Raw genomic sequence first — 20,396 nt, forward strand, 5'->3', positions numbered from 1 at the left:
AGGCACGGCCCGCAACGGCTTCAAACGGGCCGTGCCTGGCACGGCCCGCAACGGCTCCAGACGGGCCGTGTCGGCACGGCCCGTCTGGAGAGGGGGGAGAAAAATAGCCGTTTCCAACGGCTATTTTCGGGAAAAAGTCCATTTTACCCCTCCCAACAGTCCAATAACGGCTGAATTGAGGGGTATTTTGGAAAAAAAAAATTTTGGGCTTCTATAAATAGCCCATTCCTCCCTCATTCTCACCACACCAAACCTCTCATTCTCTCCTTCTCTACTGCTATTATTTCTCTCTTCTAAAGTGCTTTTCTAGCAATTTAATTTTTAGTTTGTTCAAGTGCTACACAAGAGGAGGTTCCTGTTGAGAAGAGAAGGTCGCTTCTGTTGAGAGCACAAGAGGAAGCTCGGAATCTCGGCTCTGCCTCTGCCCTCCGACCCTCTACTCAATTCCTTCTTGCGGTTAGTTTTTATTTTTTGAATTAATCATAGATATGTCATCTTTTGAGGAAAGTCAGTTTGGCATTCCTGTTTCTGAGGGAGAAGAAACTAATCCCCAATCCCATGTTCCTAGTTCCTCTAGAACTGGTGAACCGAGTGAAGATCAAACCTCTTCTCGTAAGAGGACTAGTGCTGTATGGAATGAATTTGATAGAGTTATGGTTGATGGAGTCTGGAAAGCTAGATGTAAAAAATGTGCCAAACTTTATAGTTGTAGTAGTAGTGGGAGAACAGGGCATTTAAAAAGACATCAAGAGAGTCATAGGATGCATGATTCTCATGCTCAAACTCAAAGTACCCTTAATATACAAGGGGATTACTTGTAGGTAATTTTGCATATAATCATGAAAATCAAAGAAAAGCACTTGTAAAATGGATAGTTAAGGATGAATTACCTTTTAGTTTATGTGAATCTTTTAATTTTGAAGAATATGTTCAATTAAACCTACAACCTGTTTACAAAAGAACTAGTAGGCGTACATTTAGAAGAGTAGCTATGACCAACTTTTTAGCAATGAAACAAAATTTAATTGAAACACTTTCTACTTTAAATGTAAAAATTTCATTAACTTCTGATATTTGGTCAGCATCTGTAGGTAGTAATTGTTTTATTGCCATTACTGCTCATTATATTGATAATGATTGGCAATTAAATAAACGTATTCTTGCTTTTCGTGCTTTTGATTTTCCACATTCTGGGCAACAAATTTCAAATATTATTTATCAAACTGCATGTTCATATAATATTAATGATAAAATTATGTCTATTACTTTTGATAATGCATCTAATAATAATTCTGCTGTTGCATTATTAAAAGACTCATTGCATCCCATATTAGATGGAAATTTACTGCATATTAGATGTGCATGTCATATCTTAAATCTTTCTGTTCAAGCTGGCATGGGCATGATTCAAGATGTGATTTCAAAAATTAGAAATGCAGTTTCTTTTATTCATGCTTCAAGATCAAGACTTCAAGAATTTAAGGAATTATGCATAAATCATGGCAAACGTTTTAAAAAATTTAAACTTGATGTAATTACTCGTTGGAACTCCACATATAGCATGATACATGATGCATACCCATATAAAAACTTATTAAGTGCATATATTAATGATCGTGGATTAGGCTTTACATTGTCTGAAACTGATTGGAATAAAGGAAAAATTTTGGAAGATTTTTTGCTTAGTTTTTATAATACTACCAATGTTCTTTCTGGTATTTATTACCCTACTTCATGTTCATTTTTACAACAAGCATATATAATTAGTCAAAAATTTGCAGAACATAGATATGATGATGTTTTAATGCCTATTATTGACCTAATGGAATCTAAATGGAATGAGTATTGGGACAAGATATGTCCTATGCATAACTTAGCTGCTGTATTTGATCCTAGAGTTAAATTAAATGGCGTGCTAATTTTACTTGATGCATATTCTGAAAATATGAATCAAGATTCTGAATCTGCTAAAGATGAGGTAAAACAACTTCTTTATGATATTTATGCTATATATGATGAAAAAATTCGTGGATCTAGAACACAAATACAAACCTCTATTTCTTATTCTAGTAGTTCTCGTTCGTCATCTATTTTTTCATTCATTGCACAGAGAAGACACACACATGCTTCAAGTTTCTCTTCATCTTCTTCATCTTTAAGTAGTGAACTAGAATTTTATTTACGAAATGATCTTTAGTCTGCATATGATGAAAATCAAATAGAGAATCTAGATGTATTATCTTGGTGGAAGAGTGTTAGAAATCAATATCCTGTTATGTCTGCAATTGCACGCGATATTTTAGCTGTGCCGATGTCCACGGTAGCATCGGAATCCGCTTTTAGTGCAGGTCGGCGTGTTCTTGACGAAAAGAGAAGTAGGATGACGGGCGAAACGGTGGAGATGCTTCTCTGCTTCAAGGATTGGTTGGATGCTGAGGCAAGACTTCAAGATAAAGGTGGACATAATACAACATCCTCTGATGATGATGATACAAACACTACTGAAGACTGAAGACTGAAGACTGAAGACTGATTCACTGAATCACTGATGATTAGTAAGATTTCTTAATTTTTTATAATTGTACATTTTTATTGTATTCTGGAGGTCAGACCAAGGTCCAAACCTCGGCCCTTTCTTAGTTTCTTATTGTATTCTAGAGGTCAGACCAAGGTCCAAACCTCCCTTCATGTACCATTTTGATTTAAATTAATAAACTGGTAGGGGTCTATGCCAAACCCCCCACCATTAAGGTGGCTTTATATTCATAAATCCTTAGTTTTCAATATTTATTAATTTTTTTAGAAAATTTATGAAGCATTAATTTTTATCGGGCCGGGCCGGGCCCAGGCCCGGACCGTGCCAGGCCCACGGGCCAGCCCGGCCCAAGCCCTTATGGGCCGTGCCGGGCTGGCCCGCGGGCCGTGCCGGCCCAGGCCCGAAGCGGGCCGTGCCGGGCTCGGCCCGCGGGCCAGTACCCTGTGACCCAGCATGGCCCTCTCAAATGGGCCGTGCCAGGCACGGCCCGGCACTGTAGCAAGCGGGCCGTGCCTGGCACGGCCCGCTTCGTGCCGGGCCGTGCCGGGCCGCCCACGGCCCGGCCCGGTGCCCAACTCTACTCATATACATCAAAGTTTCCATGTGTATTATAAACTTTAGTTACATTCCATATTTATTTATTTATTTATATTTTTTTTGAACCAGCTATCTCACAAAGTTTTTGAATAAATAGATGGAAATGCATTGGCTGCCAAAAAGAAAACTCCATACTTCATAAAATAAAAAGTAGCCCAATCAGCTGCTTCGTTGGTTCCTAAAAAAACATATATTTTGTAGTATATAAAGTTATACTCGATTTGGGTTGATCATGAATGGATGTTTTATATTATTTATTTATAGAATAATGTTTGTAGCCAAAAAAAAAAAAATGTACAACAGCCAGAAATTTTGATATCCTATGTCGTATTTCAATCTCAGGCACATTGCTTATATGCACGTGGATCCAAGGGCCTCATTTAACGGACCGTTCTGATTCATCCGCGGTTCCGTCGCAGCAACTCCAGTGTCGCCTAAAAACCCTAACGAGCGGCAAGTCCTTAAACCTCGTTCTGAGACTTTCCTCCGCCGTCTCTCTCCGCGGCCGGGGTTCCTTCAGGTACGTCTTGGACACTCATCGATCCGTTCTTCTCCCTATTTGTCATCTCATGTCCCAATCTAATTATCGAGTTGCTCGGATTTCTCTTTTTCTTGGAGAATACTATGTCCTATGTATCTTATAGATTCCTGGGTTTCGGTTGATTTATTTTGCTCGAGAAATCGTTAGGGTTTAATCGCATTTTGGTTCCCAATGCTTGTGGGATTTGAGTCTGGGTATTGTCTCGGAGCTTTTGAACTTCTTGTTCATCTTCTTGGCTCAGATCTGCAATTCTGAGACCCACGCGAGTTTAGATCCTATTCTTCTTAGATGCATTTCTCAAAAATCACCGCTCTTTTTTAGATAATTTATATTTTTTCCGAAGAAATATCGGCATATAATGTTAATGGCATTCTTGTCAGGAAATGATTAACTCCCAAGTCTCGTATTTTATTGGATGAAGTCGATTTCTCAAAGTTTTTTGATTTATTCCTTTTCCTCTTTTCCTTTTAGAGATATTCCTTTTTGATGGATATGAAGTGTTGCGGAACTTGTTTCTGATGATATTGTGTAAGATTTTTGGTAGTCTCGTTAGCGAGGTTTTGATGGAGGCTAAGTTTGTATTTCTTTTGGATGGAACTCGGTATATGCTTGCTAATGAACTTATATAAGTTGGATCACATTTCATATCGACCTTCTATAAGTTTTTTGGGGACTTGCCGGAGGCCGTTTAGCCCAAGAACTGTCCTCCATCTGGTCTTGGTAACAGTAGTGCATTCTAATGGATGATATGTGTCATGTTGAATATTTGTTGGGGATCTCCATCCTTATGCAGACAATCTTTATGAGTTTAATTGAACATGGTAGTATCTTGAGCCACATAAAGCAGCCATTTTATTCTAAAATTTTGCAAATTATTATGCTCAGGTTGATTTGTTACTTTACTAATATTAACATGTTATGTGTCTTATAGGCATATTGGCCTTTGTGTTACTTTCTTTGTTCTAACTTGCATTGCTGGTATATTTGTGGGTTGAAATTCTGCACATGTACTGAGGCTCCATTTCATCATGATTGAATGGTTGCCTAATCTTTTATGTGCAAGAACAACATGGGGGCCCGCTTTGCAGAATGAGCTAATTGTGTTTTTTCTGCCAGTATAGACCCAACAATATTTCAGTTTCTAAGAACATTTCTATGTTGTAACTGTTATACCTAAATTCTGGCAGATGCTGCCCATGTTTTGTGATGCCTACCTATGGTTTCAAAGTAACTTTTGTTAATATTATTTTACCAGTGTTATCAGTTTTAACTTTGAAAATTCTCTTGCAATTTGTTTCGCTTGGTTACTGACATTCTGATTGCTTATTATTATTAACTGTCTTCAGGAAAAGTGGTGAAGTCATCTGAAGGTGAAAAAGATGGTTCTGAAGTATGTGACATCATCCTGATGCATGGATTTATTTTGTGCTTTATGTTCTGCAGAAACAACTGATCTAATTCCACGAATATATCATGGACCTTTTCTTCTTCCTTTTGTGCTTATGTAGTCATAATTTCATTCATCTTGTGACTGGTAGCAGATCCAGTCTCCATAATTCTATTAGTTGCTCAAATTTAAAAAAATACATGTTTGTTTTGGAAGTCTTATATTATGTGGGCGCTGGTATGTTAACTTTTAAAGAGTGTGCTTGAAATTGCAGGACAGAACTTTGCCGTTTTAGTGGTGGTAAGATATATCCAGGAAAGGGTATCAGATTTGTTCGATCTGACTCCCAGGTAAAAAAAAATTCAGATTTTATAGGAGAAAAGAACTGCAACATTAGAACACAATTATATATGATTTTGTGTTGACAACAATCGTTATTCTTATTTTTAGGTTTTTCTTTTTGCCAACTCAAAATGTAAGCGCTACTTCCACAACCGTCTGAAACCTGCGAAGCTTACCTGGACAGCTATGTACAGGAAGCAACACAAGAAGGTACTTTCATCAATTAATGTTTCTACATTTGGTCTAACATATATGCCCCTAGAATAAGTGACCAAAGGCATCAGCTAACAGTGTTCATCCTAAGATTAAAAAATTTTCTTGCGCATAGGGGTCCATCGTATTGTCTATATTGATTTGACATTTTTATTACAATGAACATTTCAAGTTGAAGAGTTCTGGGGAAGTAAATGGGACTGCTTAAGTAGATGGTATAGAGTTTCGTAATTTAGGATGAACAACTCTGCTTGGCCATTAATTAAATTTTTCGGATAATTTGTTATATATTTTCATTGATCAAGTGGTAATCTTTGCATGACAACTAGTGGATGATTCTAATTGTGTTTGGAATGTTGATCGTATATTTGTTTCTTCTGTTGACTTCTGCTAGTACTCTTTATTTCTATTGATTGATTAATATGTAGTTGTGTTATTGGGATATTGCACAGTTATAAGTTTAAATAGGTTGTGCTTATTTGATGTTTATGCATCTATTTGCTGAAAACGATCTGCCAGCTCCATTAGAAACTGTAATGTCTTGAGGAAGTAGTTGGTTTTCTTTCATCAGTTGCATTATGAGCATCCAAGGAAAGAGTATGAGGAGCTACTTATATTCTTGCAAGCTTCTGTAGGGACATACATGTTGCAGAAGTATTGTGCTATTCTACTATCTGATTTATTATTTTCTTATAATATGGTAGGGATACTGTAGTTTCATCTGAAGTAGTTAATTTTAAAAGTTTCTGCCTGCCTGGTTTCTTGAATCAAGTAAATGTCAACTCACCACTTTCCGACGCTGAAATTGTTTGTAGTTCTTTTCAGCATCTGGGGGCAGTTTCTCTCTCTGTCTCTCTCTGTTTTCCATTTTGGCCCTCACCATGCATGAAAACACATCTATAATGAAAGGACCTATAAAAAGAAATATTGATATAAATATTCTATCTTAATTGAAAATTAATCTGATTTTAGTAAAATAATCAGAATAAATTCAACTGGCAAAATTGGTTGAGGGTTGGTAGATATAAGAAAGATGATTTTGAAAAATGATACTCTTCATGTCTGCACTAGTCTTTTGTGAGCTATTGGAAAAGGTTATTGAGGTGCAGTATATTGATTTTGCATTATCTTATTTTTAACTATTTCCATGTTGCTATACGTGTGATGTAAAACTGAATAGAACAATGGATTTCACATTATGAATGATCTGAAATTGTTTTAAGATCTCAATAAAAAATTAAAAGTAGACTTCTAATTTTCTCTGTTTTGCGGTCTAAAGTCTGAAATTTTGTACTGTCAGTAGTTTTTTTTTTTTGCTTAAACGGGTTCTTCATACAATACGTGTACGAATATATCCAATAAAGTCAAAAAACACCAACTCGCGGAGTGCCTGTGGCAGCTCCCTCTCCTCTGACCAGAGGGTGTATTCTGAGTGGTGAGCCGTATAGGCAGCCACCCAGTCGGCCGTCCCATTGGCTTCTCTTAATACATGTTTGGCCTGAAAGGCCACCCTATCCCTCATCATCATCCCTATGTCCCGGATCAGGGATGGTCTGTGCTCTCACCCCTATGTACTGCTAGTAGTTCATTAAATTACAGTGATGCAACCCTTTATTTATTAGAAAAAAAATAATGCCTTTCCTATTCTTTTAAATTGTTGCACTTAATACCTATTAAAGGAATTCTTCTCTGTTTTCTGCAAAAGAAAGAGAAAAGAAATTTAAAAATTTTTGTATTTGAGACAGTTGCTCAAATATGAGTGAGTCATATGGTCCAGCTAACTAGAAATTTCTCTTTGGTCATCCCCAAGAATTATCCTTCCCTTTACTAAATATTGCCAGCCAAATAAAGGCTTCTAATGGTGTCTAGTCCCCTCAATCCTTTCACAACTAAATGGGCCCTGTAATCTGGCTTCTCCTTTGACCTAAAAAACTGGGAGTAGCATAGAAAGAACTACCGAATCATATGATGTCATTTCATGATCAACTAACGGACTCTCGAATGAGAGTGAGTCATATGGTCCAAGCCACCTAGAATTTTCTCTCTTTGGTCATAACTAAGAAATAGCCATCCTCCACTAAATATTGCCAGGCAAATAAAGGCTTCTAATAATGTCTAGCCCCCCTTATCCTTTCACAACTAAGTGTCCCCATAATTCTTTACGCAAGCTGTTTCTTCAATAGCTTGTAAAGTGGCTATCAATAATGTAGAAATATCTTCATTACTATATTAACAGTGTAAGTAGGTAAATGCCTTTCCTCGCAAGAAAAAAGGTAAATGCCAATAGGATCATTTCGGGTGCCACGTCAAATGCTAGGTGGTGCTTGACTGGTTGTTGTCTAGGTGGCCATAGATAAATTCAGGTGTTGGCTGTAATTACACTGTTCTAGGGAAGGTGTCAGTGGTTCTCCCTAATACCTAAGCAAATTGAGCAGGCAGCATCTGTCACATAAAATTTATATCATATTCATACCCTTTGCAACTGAGCCAGCATGGACAAACTTTTGTTTTGAAAAAAAAAATATTTCTGCTGGAGCAGCGTGGGCCTGCAACACACAGTATGTATTCTTGCTTTTTTCTGCCTTCCTTTTTAAATGTTACTCTTGAGAATGGGAAAGCTCTTTTTAAATTGAGTTTGCATCCTGTGAATCAACATACTATGTTCAATGTTAGTATTGCTGCTGCTGTTATTTTGATAAGCTCAATAATTAACTTTATGTTTAGGTCTGTTAAAGAATTAAAAAAATATTCATCTGGTTGTGTCTGCAGGACCTTCATGCTGAAACTATTAAAAAGAGACGTCGTACAACAAAGAAGCCATATTCCAGATCAATTGTTGGTGCTACCCTGGAAGTTATTCAGAAGAGGAGAACTGAGAAATCTGAGGTTCGCGATGCTGCCAGAGAAGCAGCTCTTCGGTATATTTCTTCCCCAGCTGGTTGCTGTGTATCGTAGATGGGTGTACTGTAAGCTACGTGGGAAATTCTGGCTTCTCTACCCTGCTCAATAAATTTAACAGAATGTTAATACCTGGGAAAATCAATTTTGTTGTCAAGTTGGCCTTCTGTTCCCTTCATAATAACTGATTATCTTATTTCCATATTAGCTTTATTTGCTTAACTTTTCTTTTTTGCCCTTTCTGTTTGCTCTTAAATCTTTAAGTTTGCTTTCATTTTTTTCTGTTCTTCATATGTCAAGCTTTCTTCTGCATAGAACCCTATTTTATGTACTTCGCTAATGCTGTTTGCTTATATTAAAACAATTTTAATTGATAAAAAATTGTTCAGGCATTAGGATCATTATATTGGCAATATTTCCTAGAATATGTATCTTGAATGGATGTTATCTATCTATATTTAGACGAGCACTTGCACATTATCCTAGCATGTAAGTGATATTGGTTCTGCTGTTTGCAGGGAGATTAAGGAGCGTATAAAGAAGACCAAGGATGAAAAGAAAGCTAAGAAGGCAGAACTGATGGCTAAAACCCAGAAGATCCAGACAAAGGGCGGTAGCATGGCTAAGGCTTCTAAAGGCCCAAAGCTTGGTGGTGGTGGTGGGAAGCGATGAAGTTCGCAACTTTGCTTGGAGTTTGCAAAACGAACTCAAATTGATTTTTCTTCTCAATCCCATGAGAAACATGATTGAGACACTTTGTTTTGTTGCTATTTCATTGCCTACAATTTTCGTCCATACTAGTGATTTTTTCTGCAAAGCAGCAGGGGCTGGTTGAGCCATTAGGCTGATGAGGGATTTGGCTGTTGATATTAATTTGTCCTGTAGTTCGTACTACACATTTATTTCCTTCAGAATTGATGTTGCTGAATGGAGTAACATCTTGGCTACAGTTTAGACGACCCCAAGCTCATGCAGACAGAAAATCTGCAGCTTTGGATCACTACTGACATCTAAAAACTGATGCAGACGTAGAGCAGTACCATCAAGACAATGCTGCAAAGTTGGGCAAATTTGGTTTGGACTTTTTGCACTTTGTAGGGTATTAGTGTGGTTCCATGAAGCGATTCTCATTGATTTTGGTCTTTTATGATTTTAAAGCAGTTGCGGAAGAATCATACGTGCTCGCTGGCAACCTGCTTCATTTCAAGGCTGAATTGATCGATTGCTTAATGTTACAGCGTTTTGGTGAGGGCATTGCAGTGCGTTAATAGAACAATCTTGAGATCTATGTTAAGACTGTTGAAATGACAAAAACATGCTTGTAGATAGACGGCTGCAGTTGATAAGTATGGTACGTGAATTCAGCTGGGAAAAGGTGAGGCTGGGTTGCTTTTGGGTTTGATTCAGTTTTTTTGGATTATTTGCAACCTAGATCCATTTATAAAGTTCGTCAGGCAGTGGATTATAGATTCGAGGCATGTTTGCGGTAGTGTCGTTGAGGTGGCAACATGTATAATCCGATTTTTTCATATGCTTGAACGATTCTAGTGTAGAAGCCTTTCTTTGTCATCCATGATAGCACTTGCATTGGAGCAAAACCGCAGGTGATGTTGACTAAGTTATTAATTATTTTGATTGTTGCAAGATTTGTCACCTAATGATTTAGGAATTGTTCATAACAAAAATAGCTGATAAATAAGAATAGAAAATTGACCATAAATATATAGTGGTTAATGTGACAGATGATTCTGTTTTATTAAACAGCTCCAATGTTAAAGATCTTATTATTAGAATTATAGAAACTTTCAAGATAGAGTAAGCAAAATAACTGAAAATCGCTCAGGGGAGCCATTGTGGTGGTCTGATGAAACATAATCGAAAATGATGGTAAATGATAACAGGAGAAGGCTTATCCGATGTTGAAAGTTTGACTTGATGGATATGGATCGGAAATATTTTTTCTACTTGTCATTGCACTTAATTCTTGGGTTGAATACAAGTGACATCAAGCTCTTATGTGGTTGTTTATACGATACTCAATCATAAGAGGAAGGAGTTCTGTGCAATTAATCGAGTCTTGTGACCCATTAACTACATGAACAGGCTTGGCTTGCTGCCCATTAACTACATGAACAGGCTTGCAATGTGCCGGCCATTGCGTTCGGCTTCAGCTGTCTGTGAGAGGTTGGCTTCATTTGCTCGAGTCTCTCTCCTCGGAAGCAAGTGACAAAAAAACCCAGAAAAATCGTGCCCGCATTGAACTTTTCCATTGCCGTTCGACCGCACTGCCATTGTCATGGCCTGTACTTGACCACACCAATCCATCTCATGCGACCGACCCCTGGCCCTCATATAATCAGCCATTGTCGTGCCGCCCAGGTAGGCATATCTTTCGAGAGATGGATTCAACTGTTGATTTGCTTGTCTTATTTGTTGCTCATCATTCTAAAAAGCTTCTCTGAACTCAGCAGTTCTCTGCTTCTTCTACTTCGTGTAGTCTTCTTACTAGTGATATAGTTGACTGTATCCATGCAAGAGCTATATGACCAGCTGATGTACCAAAAAAAAATAATTATAATCAGCCGTTCGGACGGAGAGGATCCATTTACCTACTATCATGTTTTTTTTTTTGCTAAACCAGGTGATTCATACAACATATGTATGGACGCACCTAATAAAATCAGAAAACAAAAATATCATAGAGTTTCCGAGGCAGCTCCCCATCTTCTGCCTACAGAGTGCTACTGGAGCCACGTAGGTAGCTATCCAATCTGCAGCCCCGTTGGCTTCTCTTAACATATGCTTCACCTGAATAACCCCTCCGTCCCTCATCATTATTCAGATATCGCAAAGTAAGGAATGGTCAGCAGCAGCGACCCTCAAACCCCCCTGGATCCAGCTAATGACCATAGCCGAGTCACTCTCCAAGATAATTGAAACAACTGAGAGCACACACTGAACGTGTCGAAGACCCATCCATACAACCCTCAGCTTCGCATTAGGAACCGTGCAGTCAAATAACTGACAGCCTTCCGCTGCCACGATCCTGGAGTTCAGGTTCCTAATGGCGAAATCCGCTCCATCCTTTATGCCTCCATCCAGCACCGACCCATCAAAATTAACTTTAAGAAAGCTTGGGGATGAGGGCTTCCAGGTGAAGAATATGGTACGAGAAACTGCCGAGGTAGAATGAAAATCTCAGATATTCCGAGCTGTCAAAAGTCCTTCTAAGAAGGAAGCAAGACTACTTAGGCCCGTTTGGGGGAGCTTTTGGAGGGCCAAAATACTTAGGCCCGTTTGGGGGAGCTTTTGGAGGGCCAAAAAGCACTTTCTGGCCCTCCAAAAGTACTTTTAGGTAAAAAATGGTGTCTGGTAAAATTTTGGAAAAGCTGTTTCAGCTTTTCGAAAGCTGAAAATAACTTTTAGGCAGAAGCTCCATTTTGGAGCTTTCCGAAAACGTTGTTTTCAGCTTTACCGGAAAGCTGTATTTTTGACCAAAATACCCTCATTTAAAAGTTTATTTTTTCTCCCAAAAATCTCAATCCCACCGCCTCTTTCTCTCTCACCATTCCCCCCCTCTCTCTCTCTCCCTCTCTATCTCCTTCTCCTTAATGCCGCCGGCCCTCCTTTTTTTTTTTTGGGGAGGCAGCTCGTGGCTGCCCACGGTGGTAGCCACCACGCCGGCCACCCGTGGCCGCACTCCCCAGCCCCCGCTGCGGCCTGTCGCCCTGGCCGCTGCGACCCACCATAGCAAAAAAAAAAGGAAGGGGAGGAAGGGGCTGCCATGGCCGCCGTCTCCTCGGCAGGCGCTGCGGCTCGCCGTCCCAGGCCCCTCCCGAGCCCCCCTCCCCCTGCGGTCGTCGGGGCCCGCCGTCCCAGTCTCCTCCCGGGCCTCCTCCCACGGCCGTCGCGGCCCACCATCCTGGCCCCCTCCTGCGGCCGTTGCAGCCTAGCCCCCTTCCGGCGCCGTCGGCCTCGCGAGAGAAGAAGAAAGGAGAAGAAGGAAAGAGGGGAAGGAAGGAGAAGAAGAGAAGAAAAAAGAAAAAAAAAAGAAAAAAAGAAAAGGAAAGAAAAAAAGAGAAGAAAAAAAAGAAAAGGAAAGAAAAAGAAAAATAAATAAATAAATAAATAAATAAAATAATAAATAAATATATTTTAATGAAATAAAATAAATAAATAAATAAAAATATTAGTAATTATTTAACTAATTTTTTCATGTAGCTAGAAAATTTGTTAGAGAAATAAATGGTCAAAAGAGTGAAAAATTAATTTATACTAATAATTATAATATTTTATACATTTATTATTATATTATACTATAAATTTAATATAATATAATATTATGTTAATATTAAATTATTATCCTATAGTATACAATATTATAGTACTATATTATAATAATATTGTATTACATTATATTAATATACTATATCATATATTTATGTATTAATATATATTATATTTTATTATGTATTATTGTATAATACTAGTAATGTACTTTATGGTTATTTTGTTATACAAAAGTAATTTCTCAGTTTGTTTACCTAACAAATTTTAAAGCGCCACGGTACTTTAGAAATATAGCTACGAAACAGCAAACAGCGCTCTCTCAAACTGGGCCTCCTATACCATGCAGAGGACGCCAGAACACCGTTCTTCCGCTGTTTCCGAAACCGGATCCTCGCCTGTCGAGAGAGACGAGTCCGATCCAGTTAGGGGAAAAGAAAGGCCTATCGGAGCGAAGAGAAGCTTCGAACCCCTGGGCCCTGAAAACGCTAATTCTAGATAAAAAGATCGCCTCCTCTTCAGGTGACATCTCGATGGATATATCTTGATCTCATCTTACTCTCCAATCGGCGTGGAGATCCCTCGATCTTGCCTTCTCTCCTCAAGGATCTTTTGAATTTTCATTTTTCTAAGTTTTTTTAATCAATTATGCGGTTTCGAGAACCCTAATTTCTAATAGGCACGCATATCTTTTGAAAAAATCGTCTTTTTTTGCGATTATAACGATCGATTCATGTCAGCTTACAGTTTTAGTTCCCTGTAGAGATCTTGCCACTGATATGATTTAAATCTGCACGTCTCCGGATTTTATTCATGGCTAACATAAATCAGTTTTTTTTTAAAAAATTTCTTTGGAATGGATTTGGGATTTAGGGATATCTTTATGTCTGTCTTGGTTTCACTTTTGTTTTCTGAAGTTTATTTAGTTATTCCGTTTTCATTCTGTGGGAATTATGGCCTCTCTTTGTCATCATTTGGTTAGCATTAATCTGAATGCTGTGCAGGAAGAGATGAAGGGAGTGAAGGCACTTCTATTAGGAATTATGTTTACAGCTGCACAATTGCCACATATTGTTTCCTTTCCCACCACGGCACCTGCGTTTCTGTGGTCTCCGCACCATCTGAGGTATAAATTCATTCTCTTTGTTGTTTTAGGCTTCGGTAATATGTATGTCTCACTAGGTGGAGAGTCTATGATATGATCTTTGCTAGTTCATTGCAACGGTATTGAGTGATTAGCAGATTAGCTTTGGCTTTTTTTTTGGAGGAATGTCTTTAATTGATTGAGATCTTGTCTCGACTAGTTAATTTCTGCCTCTTCGTAATTATTTACTCATCTAATGTTGAAAGTCCTACTGCTTGCAACAATTGGTGCTTTATACCTCTATTTTATTAATCTGCCTCTCCTAGCTCTAGTTCTCCATCCTTCCATGTATTATCTCTTCACTTCATGTGTTATTTGATGAGGCTAGATAATCCACTTCCCAACAATGTCATTTCCAGTTTTTCCATTTGAACCAAATATGAAAGAATTCTTAATTTCCCTTCTTTACTTCTGTCCGTTTGCTTGTCTTTCTTTCATTTTCTTTGTAAACTGAAGAAGCCTTGCAATTTTACCCATCAAACATGAGTTGCCAAACTATATAGAGTCCTTGAAGAGGAGGTACATGTGAGGTCCCCAAGAGGTGCTTCTGAGGTAAGTAAGCAAAAAGATGCCAGAAATGCTCTCAAACATTTAACATAGGTATCACTTGACAATTTTTTATGTTTTCATGGCGGATTATAGCTACAAAATGTGCTAGGAAAATTGTATAACTTTTTGTAAATATCAAGATTTTTTATGTGCAGTCTAGGTTGGTGGTTTTTGGAAATGACAATGATTAATTTTTGGGTTTCATTAAGAAATCTTTAAAGAACCTTTTATTACAGCAGTTGGATGCGGAGAATAGTAACTTGCTAATGGATTATTTCTGCCTATATTTGGGGCTGCTAACAAGCCATCCTGCAGGCCTGATTTATATCTTTTTCATGCTGGTTCCTTAGTCCAGGCGTTCTAGAAATTTTGGATTTGCTCACCAAAGGATCCGCCTGATGACAGTGTAAAAAGCATCTGGTGGGTAATTTGATGTACTTGGCAATTAGAATGCTTTATGTGCCTTATGCCTCTTGAGAGGTCTACCAGTTCATGCACTCTCCAGGGATATATAATTTACTTGTTGAATCATTATGAGTTGTGTTGTTTCCAACACTTCTGATATGTCCTTTAAGTTCCATATACATTGCATAATCATGGGACAATACAATACCAACAATTCACGATCATGCGATTGAAACTTTGATTGTGGATCTTAGAAAAATAAAAATCAGATGTTGAGGAAAAAGGTCTGTTTTAGTTTTTGCACACAGACCAATTGCGTGATCTGCTTTTGAACCAATATTGGACATATTGGTTACTTGTAGTATTAGATCCAAGTGTAAGCAGTATGTTGTTGAAATGGAATAATTGAACAGCATATACTTGCCTGAAAGTCTCATGTTTCATGAGTGAATTAAGCTTGTAAGAGTGGATTCCGTCCTTTTTGAGATAAGTTTGCAAGATTTTTTTTTTTTAAATTTTTAGCAAATACCTGGTGTCTTCACCAAACTACTCAAACATTTTTAGAGTTATGGACAAGCATAACAAGTTGGAGTGGGGCACAAATACAATCTTGCATGTATTTAATGGGAAATATTAGAGGGTCAGAAGGTCATTATTGGTATACTTTGAATATCCGTAGTTTTGTAACTTCTTTGCATTAATAGCCTTATTTATACATGGTCTTAGGTGAAAAGTCCCATGTTGCCTTTATCTACTATGTATAAAGAAAACTCTTAAAAGTTGGACTTGCAAAATCGGACTCCTAAAAAAGAAGCCTCTTTATGTTACTGTGCGCATGTGCCCAAACACAGAGAAAGAGAGCAGCTAAAACGAAAAGTCTCTCACGAGCCTGCACCACGAGAATCCCCACATATTATGTCTATCATGTGCATTGCATGTGACAAAGTCTAGCTCTAATGTAATCATAACTGGCCACCTGTTGAGGAAATTATTGCTACTCAACTTGGTTGCTGAATTAATATGTGAGACAGAACTACGTATGCAGCACTGAACCATGCAACCTCCTCTTCTCTCCTTTCTCATTTTTCCCTTCCCTCATTCTCATCTTTGTAATTTTCTTCTCCTTCACTGTATCTTCTTTATGTCTTTATTTTTCCTTTTACCCTCTAAGGGCTGTCTTAAATGCAGTGATCTTCATATTAATGTATAATAGCAGAAAACTCACCTCACCGCACAGTTATTTTGTCTACTGTTGTTGATTTTCTGTTGAAGTCAGATGTTGCTAGTATCATATGAAATAATAAAATGGACAACAGTGATCAGTGATGTTATATTTCCAAAATCCTAAAGTTCACAGTGTCGGTACTAGACCTCCTATTGGTGCCATGCTTATACAGTGTCGGTATGCCCTACTATGGGATCAGTTCGGAGTATCAAGCCTCGCTAGGAGACTAAGTACACCCCTCGTACCGAGTCTCAGTTCGGTATGGTATGCCCAATGTGGGCAGTATGCACAATATGGTGTTAGTCTTTCCCATATTATATGATATTTCATACTTGCCTTTCTGCACATTAGAAGATATCTAGTTCTGGTATTATAGAATGCTTGGCTGTTTGAAGCTCATACTTTTCTGTTTTGATAGCTTTAGTTCTTCCAAACAGAAGGTGAGCTTAGGTGTAATGGTAAAGTTGCTCAATTGAGATCGTGAGGTCACGGGTTTGAAACATGGAAACAGTCTCTCCAGACATGGGGGTAAGGCTGTGCACATCTGACCCTCTCCATACCTTGCAATGGCGAGAGCCTCGCATGTTGGACCACCCTTTAGTTTTAGTTAAAATAGCTTCAATACAAGATACTATAGAACTATACTCTATGCTTCTGCAGTTCGTCTCATTTTGGTGTTAAAGAAGTTGTTGAATACCGCACAATCTCCTCAAAGAATTTAGCCAAATCAGTTCTGTCTGAGGGTGGTTGGTCAAATTTGGTGGTAAGTTTTCCACTTGATAATTGGCTATCCTTACAATTTGATGCACTATGATTTCCTCTTGCTTCATCTGCTATGCGAGATAATGCAGTGCTTAATACTGAAGGTTTTGGTATCTGACTTTGGCCTTTTTCCACAGTGCTCTGGGAAGGACCTTCATGACAATGTGGATGTTGCACTTGTTTTTGTTGGGAGAAAGGTAAAAAAATTCTATGCTTTTACATTTATGAGTTATAGTACGCAGCGACATCTGTATTTGCAATTGTTTATTCTGTAAGTACTTTTTCAGATGTTGCTTTGCCCTACATGTGGGTAGAAAAGAATGGGTTTGTTGCTACACAAACATGGACTGCCTGTTTTATGGTGAAGGACTAGCTTTTTGATTACTTGTTTGGGTGCATTGTTTAGTCTCCATCTTCTGCATATCGCAAGTACACACTCGTTGTTTGGTTCTCGCTTAAGGAAGAAAATGTCTTGCATATTTTATAGCTGTAAATTCCCAGAAGTGATGAATTGTTCTGGTTGCATTCCATTGTCCAATGTGTGAATGTGAACTTAGGAGATGAAGTTATGGTTATTGCAAATATCAAAGTAATTAGTTTTCCTGCTTTCACGTACTAACAAGGCTTTATCTTACTTTTTAGTTGCAATCCTCAGACATCTCTAAAACCAATTACCTGGATCCAGCTTTGCTAGACATGTTAAAGGTAATAAGCATTGCTTTATTTGCCTATCTTTTGCAATATGCTTTATAGGTAACTTTAGTTATGTGAAAGGCTTAACAAGTTCTAACATTTGGAGTTATTTTTTTCTTTTCTCCAGCTCTTGTTCACAAGTTCAAATTTTTCTATGGCATTTCCATATGTGGCCATATCGGATGAAGATGACACATTGGAAAATTCCTTGATATCAGGATTTGCTGAAAATTGTGGGCATGGATTAAAAGTGAATCATATTGCTTACTTGGACTCTTGTTCTGTTAATGGCAAAAACTTTAAGAAGCTTCAAGGCTTGCATTCAGTACATGTAAATCGCTTCTATAAATCTTTAACTGGTAATGCTATTTGTTTGATTTTATATTAGTAACTGATGTTGATTAAAAAAAAAATCCCAAGGACTTCGTGGGATCAAGGATGGAAACAAGGGTAAGTGGGCAGACGGATCTGATTGTGTTCTGCAATGGAGGTTCCAAGGAATTGGATTACACCCAGTCAGAAGGTATGTTAGATTGAGATAAGATAGTTACTGATGATCTCCCATGACAAATGAAAGGCTATTCTTAGTTGCATGTAATGAAAATTTCAGGGGAGGTTTTATCTGAACTAATCAGTTCACTGGAGCAGTCTGGTGCCACATATACAATCCTCTATGCTTCTGAGCCATGCAGGTCATTTCAGTACCCTACTCACCCGTCTTTGAGTAGGTTTCTAGCAGAAGACACCAGCACCAATGGTTCATCTAATTCTACCCTCTGTGATGGAGTTTGCCAAATTAAAACATCACTTCTAGAAGGGATTTTTGTTGTAAGTTCTGATTTCTGTGATTGATTTTGTTTCATTAAGTGTACAATGCTGATGTTATTAATTTGTACTCTTTTTTTATGTTGATTTTGAATCCACATGTGTAAATGTAATAGGTTAAACAATAGAGTACATGTAGTTTACTTGCTTGAAGAAATTTGGAAGATAACAATATTATCAAGCTAATGACATTCATTCTCTAATCAATTTAGTTGGTCATGTAATTTCATTGGTTTTTTTGCTGTTGGCCAATCACTCAAATGGTTGGCATAGTATATGCAACCTTGCATCTGTGATAGCAAATCCCATTTTACTATTAGATAGTGAAAATTCTATTGTTAATGACTGGATGACTTGTATAGTGTAACCACAGTGAACAGATAGTAGAATGGTTGAATTCAGTATTTGATTTGTTCAAATTCCAGATAAAGTTGGACCTCACAATTTCTACATGATACTGAGTTTAAATTATTTTGCTTTCGGTTTTCAGGGGATTGTTCTGCTTCTAATATTGATATCAGGTCTGTGCTGTATGATGGGTATTGACACTCCAACAAGATTTGAGACTCCACAGGAATCCTGATGTGTCCTGAAAGAGTTCATTGTATTAACCAGGCAGTATCCTCAGAGAGAACACAGATACATGTGGAGTGTGGTTCATATGGGTCTGAAATGTTGTCTAATGTTGTATCTCTCATTTGTAAGGTGCCTTTTGGTCTTCTATTCAATAATCCACAGCCGGAGATAGCCAATTTTTATGACACCGGTATTAACTCTTTATTAAGATTTCAAAATCTGGCAATATTTTTGGCCAAATTTCAGTGTACAGGATTTTGGTTGTACCATGATTTTGTGCTGCTTTGTTTTTAATTACCAGAACTTGAAGATTTTAGACATTAAGCTCGATTCTCAATTTGATTGTTTGACAGCCAGATGGTTTATAACATATTTGAGCCAATAAAATAATGTTAGTTATCATTATTGAGTGGGTTTGGCCAATTCTATCGAATCTTGGACTAAGGCATTATGTAATTTAAATCCAAAGATAGTTTGAAGATATTGTTGCAGAGGAGTTGTTATTAAGATAATCTATAACTTGTTCTCATGTTTTCTGCCATGCAAAAGCTGAAGACCTTTTTTTGGATTGAAAAGGGAACTATATAGGCTAGTAGGGTTAGGTCTTATGGAATTTTTCCATGGGTTGTAATTTCCTTTTTATCATCTGCCTCTCCTTGTTTTTAGTTCTATTTGGACGATATTCTTAAAAGCAATAGTGGAGTGCATTTACCAGAAAAGGGACTGGTTATTCTCTCATCGTATGGTGAGCCTTGGCTCAATGGTAAGGGGTTGCTCTATCATGATATGGAAGTTGCATGTTCCAAACATGGAAAGAACTTCTCATGTTAAGATAAGGCTGCACATATTTGACCCTTTTCATGTCCTGCAATGGCTGGAGCCTTGTGCATTGGGCCGCCTTATTATTTTCTTATGCTAATATATCTCTTAAAGTTGCTCAAACTTTTATTCTGCCAGGACCCACAATTCTTGGAAATGTTGGCATTCAGGTGAGTTTCCTCCTGTGTTTCTTATTGCCTTATATGATCTATCTCACCTACTTACATTTCCTAGAGTGCTCACTGCAAGCAATGCTTCAGGCATGCAACTTTGTTGGAAATTGTAGTTCTTTTGGTCCCTGTTTATGTTTTTCAACAAATAATATATTACTGTGTTAATATCCCAGCAATACAAGTGCACCCACATAGGTTTCTTCTCTAATGAAGTAATAAGAAAGCATTTTTATTAGCCCAAAACTCTTGTTTCATCGAATATTTGGATGTATCGTGAAATCCTCCCTGGCCTTTTTCATGTTTGTTTATAGATATATATTAATAATGCATAGGTGAAGGGTAAGTAGATCACATTCTTTGTTCACAATTAGATTTACAGAGATTTCTTTTACTGGCCAAAAATTATTTTATTGATTTTAGTGTT

General features: G+C 37.8%; 2 protein-coding genes across 3 annotated transcripts; both read left to right on the forward strand.

Annotated features, from left to right (window-relative positions):
- Positions 1-3,511: 3,511 nt before the first annotated feature.
- LOC103709100 (large ribosomal subunit protein eL24) lies at positions 3,512-9,463 on the forward strand. Its single transcript, XM_008794296.6, has 6 exons — positions 3,512-3,653; positions 5,021-5,064; positions 5,336-5,411; positions 5,512-5,613; positions 8,386-8,534; positions 9,033-9,463. Exons 2-6 carry the CDS (start codon positions 5,054-5,056, stop codon positions 9,184-9,186), a joined length of 492 nt encoding a protein of 163 aa, XP_008792518.2. The 5' UTR covers positions 3,512-3,653; positions 5,021-5,053; the 3' UTR covers positions 9,187-9,463.
- A 3,693-nt stretch (positions 9,464-13,156) lies between these two features.
- On the forward strand, positions 13,157-19,304 carry LOC103709101 (uncharacterized). 2 transcript variants are annotated; one of them, XM_008794298.6, is made up of 9 exons: positions 13,157-13,323; positions 13,806-13,927; positions 16,785-16,887; positions 17,024-17,083; positions 17,529-17,591; positions 17,707-17,910; positions 18,000-18,102; positions 18,190-18,407; positions 18,895-19,304. In XM_008794298.6, the coding sequence occupies exons 2-9, from the start codon at positions 13,812-13,814 to the stop codon at positions 18,985-18,987; spliced, it is 960 nt and encodes a 319-aa protein (XP_008792520.3). In that variant the 5' UTR covers positions 13,157-13,323; positions 13,806-13,811; the 3' UTR covers positions 18,988-19,304. The 2 variants fall into 2 exon arrangements, with proteins under 2 accessions (XP_008792520.3, XP_008792519.3); XM_008794297.6 differs by lacking the exon at positions 13,157-13,323 and having other exon boundaries at positions 13,330-13,927.
- Positions 19,305-20,396: the final 1,092 nt, after the last annotated feature.

This window comes from Phoenix dactylifera, chromosome 8 (genome assembly GCF_051530095.1).
Source record: "Phoenix dactylifera cultivar Ajwa chromosome 8, Ajwa_hap1_PhDact_Kaust_v1.1, whole genome shotgun sequence".
Lineage (NCBI taxonomy): Eukaryota > Viridiplantae > Streptophyta > Magnoliopsida > Arecales > Arecaceae > Phoenix > Phoenix dactylifera.

Coding starts and splice junctions, on each gene's coding strand:
- LOC103709100 (XM_008794296.6), top strand. Junction 5,412..5,511: donor TTGTTCGATCTGACTCCCAG/GTAAAAAAAAAT, acceptor TCTTATTTTTAG/GTTTTTCTTTTTGCCAACTC. Junction 8,535..9,032: donor GCCAGAGAAGCAGCTCTTCG/GTATATTTCTTC, acceptor TGCTGTTTGCAG/GGAGATTAAGGAGCGTATAA.
- LOC103709101 (XM_008794297.6), top strand. CDS start 13,755: ATGGCCTCTCTTTGTCATCATTTGGTTAGCATTAATCTGAATGCTGTG. Junction 13,928..16,784: donor TGGTCTCCGCACCATCTGAG/GTATAAATTCAT, acceptor ATGCTTCTGCAG/TTCGTCTCATTTTGGTGTTA. Junction 17,084..17,528: donor TTGTTTTTGTTGGGAGAAAG/GTAAAAAAATTC, acceptor CTTACTTTTTAG/TTGCAATCCTCAGACATCTC.